Genomic DNA, 8,380 nt, shown 5'->3' on the forward strand with positions numbered 1-8,380 from the left:
ACAAGTTTTTTTTACTTTTATTTTAATTCCTAGTGAGCATGAAAACACTTTATGGAGAGCCTGACTGAACTTCAAAAACGAAAAGTATAATAAACACTTAACCATGTATTCAGTTTGTCAAGTACTAAATCTTTATGAAATAGTACGCATTGTAGCATGCTTTCTTTTTTTTTTTTTTTTACAATATGAGTTACTAAAGCAGAAGAGATTTCTGTCTCTCACACTGTTAACTAGCAATTAATCAACCAAAAAGGAAGAGGAAAACAGTACAGAAATCATGTGAACTGGTAAAGCATGAAAATAAAGACATGAATAGTTCTGAAGTTGTAGCAAAGATTAATTTGATGAAACTTTTTCCTTTAGCAAACTGGGTATCTTCACTGAAATGCAAAGAAAATTGGCTTCTCCAAATCTTTGTTGTACAGTGTCAGTCTGAGGGTAAGAGAATGGTTCCTTTTCTCTGTACACCACAACCAGACCAACCAGGGACTGTGTGCTGCATGCTGTGACCTGAAAGTGCTCTTCATTTACTTCTCTTGGAGAGCTAAATTAAGACAAACCATTGCACAGATGATTGCATTATTTCTTTTCAGTTTAAATCACGAAGGTTTGCAATTTGAGGGATGTCACCTGAACTGACCGTACAGTTCATGCAGAGCTGCCCCATAAGGCTCCCTCTTCACGATTTAAGCAGCTTTATGTTTCTTACACTTAAAATGCATTTTTTTCTGCAAGAGATAAATACTTCAGCACCTAGCACGGTTGAGGATCTAGACTCCAGTAGCTTCTTTGCTCTTTTAGATGCTCTTTCTGCCTTCAGACCGCTAGTAGTTTCTAAACCACCACCTCTTCCAAACCCCGTCTTCAAGCCTTCTAAGGCTCTTCTAAGAGACTTATTAGCTTAAAAAAAAAAACAAAAACCAAACAACCTGTAATTTAGGTGTATCACAGGCATAACAGAGGCAGGACATCACTGCTAAAACTGCTGCAGCTCCACAACCTCCACCATGAGCACCAAGACACAAATCCCAGTTCTCCCCGTACAGAGAAGCAGGGATGGTCCAGCCTTCCTTTGCTTCCAAACCCCCATTTCTCTGGGACATGAAATACGTCTTCCCTCAAATCTTTGCAGATTACTGTTTTACAATTACTCATCTAGATTTCATGCTCAGTAACAAAACAAAAAACCAAACCCTGGGGTTTTGCTGAGATCTGAGGCACACATTATGCATTTTTATCATGAAATGCATTTTTATGGTTTTGAAGGCCAGACAAAATGTTTTCAGACTGCCAATCCCAAGTATCCAGAACCATGAGTCAGGGCACTAAAAAAAAAGAAAAGAAAAAAAAAAAAGAAAAATTCCCCATGTGTGGAACACTTTTAAAGAACACACTTTTACCCTTTTCATTTACCTTTCAAGTCACAATGACACAGGAGCTATAAATTGGTATAGGACACAGCTAGGTCACGCTGACAAGCTTTTCTCCCTTACCAAAACGCAAGATTTTCACATGACCAAAACATTCCAGAAATAGCCAAACAACAGACAACCAAACAATATTCACAAGGTAAAAGAACAACAAGAAAAGGGAATCTGTGATCCACCAGTATTTTTGGTTTGTATTTAACTTCTACCTTTGACTAAAAGAGGTTTCTTAATCTCCAAAAATAAGACAGTTTTGGCCACTCATTTAATCAGATTTTGTTTAAAAATAATTTCACTCTCCACCAATTCACTACAGAGCATCTTCAAAAGAAATCATCAAACCAGCATATTTTATACAACAAATTATATTAAAAACATTTTTTTCATCAATGCAATCCTTTTCTTTTTAAGTCACTAAAAAAAGCTTTACTGAACTTAAAAAAAAAAATAAACTGTTTATAAATGAACTTCTCATTATCTCAGGTATGTGAGCTATGTGAGTGTACATTAGAGGAGATCAGTGGAGATAACCTTTGTACTAGTGAGGAGCTAGTAACAAAGCCCAGGGATGCTCAGAAGGGCCAGACTGCTTTCCGTGCGGCGTGAGCAGTCTCAGCACTGTTTTCTCTCTATTTCTTTCTTCCTTCTTTTCTTTCCACCTTGGTGTTAGTTTTTGACTAAAGAGATTGCATAAGAAAAGAGAAGTTAAACAGTGTGACCTGAAGAGATATCAAATATGATTTTGGTACTGTATGAACTTCTACAAATGCGTAGCCAAGAACTCTTGACATAACTAAAAGATGGTGATAATTTTATAAAATTACTCATTATTAATTTTAATTACATAATTATCAAAGCATAAAGCTAAGAATCAAACCTAATAAAGGTTTAAATGCTAAAATAAACGAGTCAAATGAATCTCTAAAAGTTGGTAAACATACAGTATGATGTGTTTGTTTACATGGACAACACAATGTAAGCAATGAAGTCAGAATTTTTAAACCAATTTGGATGTTTGTATAAAAATGGATAAAAACCAATCAATAAAAAGAATTCTGTAAATTTTTCAGATTCTTAGTAATGTGAGTTCTTCATGGTGAGCTAAATTTTAAGAGAGATGCTCCTTGAAATACCAGAAAACTTCTGCCAGGAGAAAGGGTGCCTTTGCTGCAAAGATAGTTCGTTTTCTAAAACTGTGAGTATATAATTTCTGCAGTAAAAAGCCATCCTCTCTATTTTAGAATACTAACTTCAGTTTGGCACCATAGGCCTTATGCATTTCCTCCAACACACCATGGTGCCGTACCCTCCTTTACCAGACTTGCAGATAGCACAAGGCGAATGCTCAGGATGCCAGCTCCAAGACAGACAGCTTCCCACATCACATTTTTCAGCTCAGCAAAACAAACATTCTCAGTACTAGGTACTCTAGCAGTTATGGGCTGGATCATAATTTTGCAGGATGAGGATGAATAATACAGCCAGATCTTCATCTCTTCTCCTCTGCCCATCTCTGGGTGTAATGGCTGTGGTTCACAGTTAACAAGATGGGCAGAGTTTACTTGAGGCTACCGTTGATACTAAATAATGGCCCTTTGCTGTGCCCCACGGATAACTAAGGCTGGTTTTAAGGACATCTCCTTTTTTATCTAAAGATGCTGGGGAAATAAATAGCTTCAAACATAACATACTGTGGCACACTGTAAAAAAAATTAAATAACCTTATAAATTCATTGCCGATATAAATTCTCAAACAGAGGATCGCTTTGTGGGGAGAAGCTGGTCCTGAAGGTAGCTTATTGAGCTAGCAAAAAAAAAAAACAAAACAAAACACTGCCAATGACAATTAGGATACATTTCCATAACTCTTATCCAAGAAGCTAACATAAGCTTTGCTGTCAAAATGAAGGGGTCTTGCAGTATTGGAAGAATTGTATGTGGCAGCTGGGATACCATCAACACAGGGGGAAGGCCTACCGGTGCCGCACCATTCCAGGAATGGCCATCAGATGTCCCCTACTGTGGCATGTAAAAGTTTAGCTTGCTAATTATTTGACTCAAACACCATGTCACTCTTGTATCATTTACATAGCTCTTGATGTTATATTGTGTACTTAAACCTATGAAAACACATACATTACAGCAGAACAGGAAAAGATCATCATAGTTATTTATAATAAAGCACAACTGAACAGATGACTGACATATTCCAGATTAAATGCATATTAAATTAGTAATTTGCTATTCACCAAGGAACCACCTCTTCCAAAAAGATCTGTAAAACCAGAGTGACAAATACCCAGAAAGGCTTTTTCAAATGAGGTTTTGGTTTTCTCTTCTTCATTTCAATATAAGAGTTAAATACAGCACACGTTTTAACTGAGGATTTCCTGGTATGCAAGTTAGCAGTTTTTTAAACATAGGTTTGCTTTGCTTGGCCTTATCTGTGGCTCTGGGTATCGGGGAGCAGACTATGTTCAAACCTCACACTGAAAAATTAGAGGGTTTTTTGCCCAAACTGCAGTTACCAGAATGATGGTCAAAATACTACAATATCTGAAGATCGAACAGTGCTACTGGTAGCTGCTGAGTTTTAATCACAAAACCACTACAACCAACCAACCAACCAACCAGGCACCCAACCACCCTCCTGCACTGCTGCACACATGCACAAAGAGCTGGAAGACATAACCATAACATAACTGTGTACCTAAAACCCGGCCAAAGCTCCCAAGGAAACGAAAAGGTTGTTTCATTTGCGAAAAATGACAAAAAGGTATTATCACCCAAACAGAGCCAACTAAAAGAAATCACCAGCCAGAGGGGCCTTGCTTCCCTAAAGGCATTAACAGGACTGCCATTGTTACAACAAACCAGCATTCTCCTTCAAAATATTTTCTTTGTTAATGACTTCCACCTTCAAACCCTCCTAGAGCTCTGTATGAGTCTCCCCGTGTCTACATCCACGCACACGGGACAGAACAAACACCTGACTTGTTTTTTTTCTAATCAGAAAGGTTAAATGCATTTATAAGCGTGACTTGACATTCGCTTCACAACTGAAACTTGGCATTGACCGTTGAAACTCTCTGATTTACAAATATAAATGAGCTTCTCCTCAGGCTTTTTCATCTCACAGTAGGACAATAAAAGATACCTGATTTCAAATGCTACCCTACACTTGAAGCTTGCAGTTCTTAAAAGCTAAAGGTATGTTGAAAGCTATGTGTAAGCTGAATACATACACAACACATTAAAAATTATAATGCCCATGTGCTTTCATGGCACTGGAGAAAGAACCAAACGCCACAGCTCACAGCTGCAGCACAGGCACGTCACATCCTCCCACTGGGACAAAGCAGCTCAGAAAGTTGACTCACGTCCACCAGCCAGATTGACTGCAAGGGCAAACGCCCCGATGGGACGAGTGATGGGTGAAGGCTGTGGAAGGGCCCTTATTGGGTTGGTGCTACAATGGGTCTGCAAGGGCAGGGGCTGCTGCATCTGCTTGCCCATCCCGGCCACCGCCTGACCTTCCAGCAGTAGAATCATAGAATGATTTGGGTTGGAAGAAGGAACCTTAAAAATCATCTTGTTCCAACCTTCCTGCCACAGGCAGGGCTACCTTCCACCAGACCAGGTTACTCAAAGCCCCACGAAACCTGTACCTCCAGCTGCTCTGCCCAGCCAGCTCAGGGACTCCGAGGTACCTTCTCTCCCTGCTCAGCTGTGTGGTGATGCTGTCAGAGGGAATTAACGCTCTAAACACTGAATTAAGCAAAGTAGTGCTAAAGATCAAAAGAAACACCAGTCTGAGCAGACAAGAACTCTTTGGCATTGTTCTTGGCAACAAACTTGACTGCAAAATTAACTGGTGTCAAAACCAAACGTGATGCAGCGATACTGGGAGATAACATGCTCAGCAGCAGCGTTCAGATAACGCTACCTCAGGATGCTTTACATAAGTGAAACAACAACAAGATTTCGCAGCAGATGACAGAGAGACTTCTTTTGTCTGGCCTCCTAAATCACTGGGCCGCTGTTAATCTGCTTCAGCATCTTGTGCCTCAACTTAAAACAACGCGCAGCCTGAACAAAAAATAAATTACCAGAGCTGCAACAAAATGAAAATAACCATTTGCTTTTTGCCAACGTTTCTCTTCGGCCAACTCTCGCCTTATAGTTGTGTTTTTCCCAGCCTATTTTGGGCTAACTCCATTACAGACTCATGCAGCGCTGCCGGGAAAGAGCTGCTGTTTTCCTCAGCTTTCTTCCCAAGAAACATTTTTTTGGGGCCAGGGCGGGTGTTTCCAGCCCTGCAGGGCTCAACCCACCCCCAGCGAGCCCCTCTCCCGCCACCCCCGGCTACCCTCGCCCCCGCCCGGCTGCTCGGCGGCGGCTCCGGCTCTGCCCGGCCCCGAAGGCACCCACCCCCGCCGGCACACCCCCGGGGCGCGGGACTCACCTATTCGGCCGAAGCTCTCCGATAAAGTTCTCCGTAACTTTTTCATCCTGCCGATCTTCTCGGCGGACTGCGAGTCGATCATGTCACACATTGGGGGGGGGGGGGGGGGGGGCGGGATCCACACACACCCCTTCCCGCTGGCCAGCCGCGAATCCCGCTCTTCACCCCCGGCTCCGGGGCTCCCTCCTTGTCCCGGGAGCTGCCGGGCGCAGCGGGACGGCACCGGCCCCGCCCGGGGAAGGAGCCCTACGCCGCGGCGGCAGCTGCTGGGCTCCCCGCCGCCCGCCTCATAGCCCCGTCCCCCCCCCCCCTCCTTCCCCGGGCTCCCCCGGCAGTGCCAGACGCGGCGGGGAGGGCGAGGGGTGCGGAGCGGCGCCAGGGAGAGATGGAGAAGCGAAAGGAAAGTCCGGCGGGAGGCTGCGGGCACCGGCGAAGGGAGGCAAAGGAGGGAGGGAAAGAGGGAGGGAGCGCTGAGAGAAAGGAGGAGGAGGAGCCTGGGCGGGCAAGGGAGCCCAGCGCCGCGGCCGGGGGGAGGCAGCCGACCCTGCCCGTGAGGAGCCGGGCCCCGCGGCCCGCCTCCGCCCTGCCCTCCCGCGGGCGGCGCGGCGGGACGGGGGCGTGAGGCGGGGGCGTGAGGCGGGGGCGTGAGGCGGGGGCGTGAGGCGGGGGCGTGAGGCGGGGGCGTGAGGCGGGGGCTCGTCCCGAGCGGAGGGGGCGATGTGCCGGCCCTGCCGGGAGCCGTGGGGGCGGTGGCAGCGCTCGGCGGGGGAGCGGAGGCGCTGCGTCCTCCCGGGGGTGTTGGGGGTCGGGCTGGGGGAACGGGGAGCCTCGCCCGAAGTACGTGCCCGGCACCTCGAGTTAAGACCGGGCTCCTCTCCCCTCGCTGCCTCAAAGCACAGCCCGGTGATACCCCTCCAGGTGCCTTAGCCTGCAGTTTAATGAGCGTGGGGAGCTTTTGATCTCCTTAACTCAATTGAACCAACATTGAAAAGTAAATGAGTTTAACCCATCAAGATAGATGGCCGTGTCTAGTCTAAAATATGATAGGTACTTTTTGAGAACAATACATGGTAGGTAACACATTTTAAACCCAAGGTTTGTATGCTTCAAATTGTATTTTAATGCACGTTATCTGGTTAAAATGAACTTGGGTTTTAATGAGGCTAGCTAATGCAATTTACTGGGATTAAATGGTGTCCAAGCTAAAAATTGTTAACTCAATTTCAGAAGCACATTTGTCTAGACAAGTGTTTAGGTGAGTTGCGTTCAAGCCATCTGCAGCTCTGAGCTCTCTGGTCAGACCTGTGTGTTACCATGCAGCAAGGGTGGCAAGTGTGCAGCATCTCTGGGTGGAAATCTATTATCTACCATAATCTGCATGTGCCTCTTGTGGCACACAAGATAATGGGGAATTGTCCTGCTATGTAGCAGCACAGTAACACTGGTAAAATGTCTTATGCCCAACTCCTGAATCTACAGACAGTTTGATGAAAAGGCTTTCAGAAGCGTGAGTCCTGTTGACCATGTTAGCGTCTTTGCAATAGGAGCTAAAATGGCACTTTTAATGTTGGCAATGTCGTATTATGGAATTGAGAAAAGTAGGAAACTGAAACATTGCAGAGAGCAATGCAGGGAGAAAGTGGAGAAATAAAAATTAGGACTAAACAGACAAGGGGGCTAGAAGGAGAAGGGGAGTGAGGACACAAGCACTTAAGGATATTTTATTCAGTCAGTGCAAAAAAATGACATTTAAGTCCTTAGTAATAGCTGATAGTTTCCTCTTTGTTTAACTCTGACATTAATATTGGTGAATATTCCTGCTCTGCATGGAGAGGAAAATGTCCTCATCATAAATAAAATATTCTGGTCCAGGAACTGAAGCTGCATTTAGCATTTAAGCCCTTTGCACTTTCCGTGCATGCTGTTCGTGCTGGGCAGCCCTGCCGCCCAGCTGAGACTTGTACCAACACCACTACAATTCAACCTGCCGCTTGCTTTCAGCAATTAGGGATATCATTTCTGAGAGCTTCTGAGGATCCTGTAATTAACTACACTTAACTGATAGATGCTGTGAACTAGCCTAGATACTAGCACCTAGTGAATTTGGAACAATATTCCCGTTTTGCCCCCTATTTCTAGGTGAGCTATGAGTTTATCACTTGTGGAGGACAAGCCTCTGCCAGGCTACTGCAGTGGGTTTGCCTTTCTGTGACAGAAGCTCAGGCAACCTAGAATTTCTGACAAGCATCTGGTTTTGCAGCTGCTTGGGAGCGATCTACAGGAGTATGTCAGGGTCTTTTAAATCAATGAAAATTGGGCCTAAATTAGACATCACTTTGGTGCCAGTGAGCAAAACACAGGCCTCATCTTCTCAAAATCGTACAACCTCAGTCCACAAAGATGCTACACAGACTTTATCCACCAGAGGAAGGGTGAGCTTGAAGCTGTGCACAGATCCTCAAACTACATGCTGCAGTTTGTGTTATTC

The 8,380-nt window shown here is 44.7% G+C and overlaps 1 protein-coding gene across 1 annotated transcript in view; it reads right to left on the bottom strand.

Moving 5' to 3' along the window:
- CDK14 (cyclin dependent kinase 14) overlaps nt 1–5,984 on the bottom strand; it is a 329,099-nt gene extending 323,115 nt beyond the window's left edge. The window contains exon 1 of the mRNA XM_074156862.1: nt 5,893–5,984. Coding sequence (XP_074012963.1) covers nt 5,893–5,983 — 91 coding nt within the window. The 5' untranslated portion in view covers nt 5,984. The remainder of the gene's footprint in view (nt 1–5,892) is intronic.
- Nucleotides 5,985–8,380: the final 2,396 nt, after the last annotated feature.

This window comes from Numenius arquata, chromosome 12 (genome assembly GCF_964106895.1).
Source record: "Numenius arquata chromosome 12, bNumArq3.hap1.1, whole genome shotgun sequence".
Lineage (NCBI taxonomy): Eukaryota > Metazoa > Chordata > Aves > Charadriiformes > Scolopacidae > Numenius > Numenius arquata.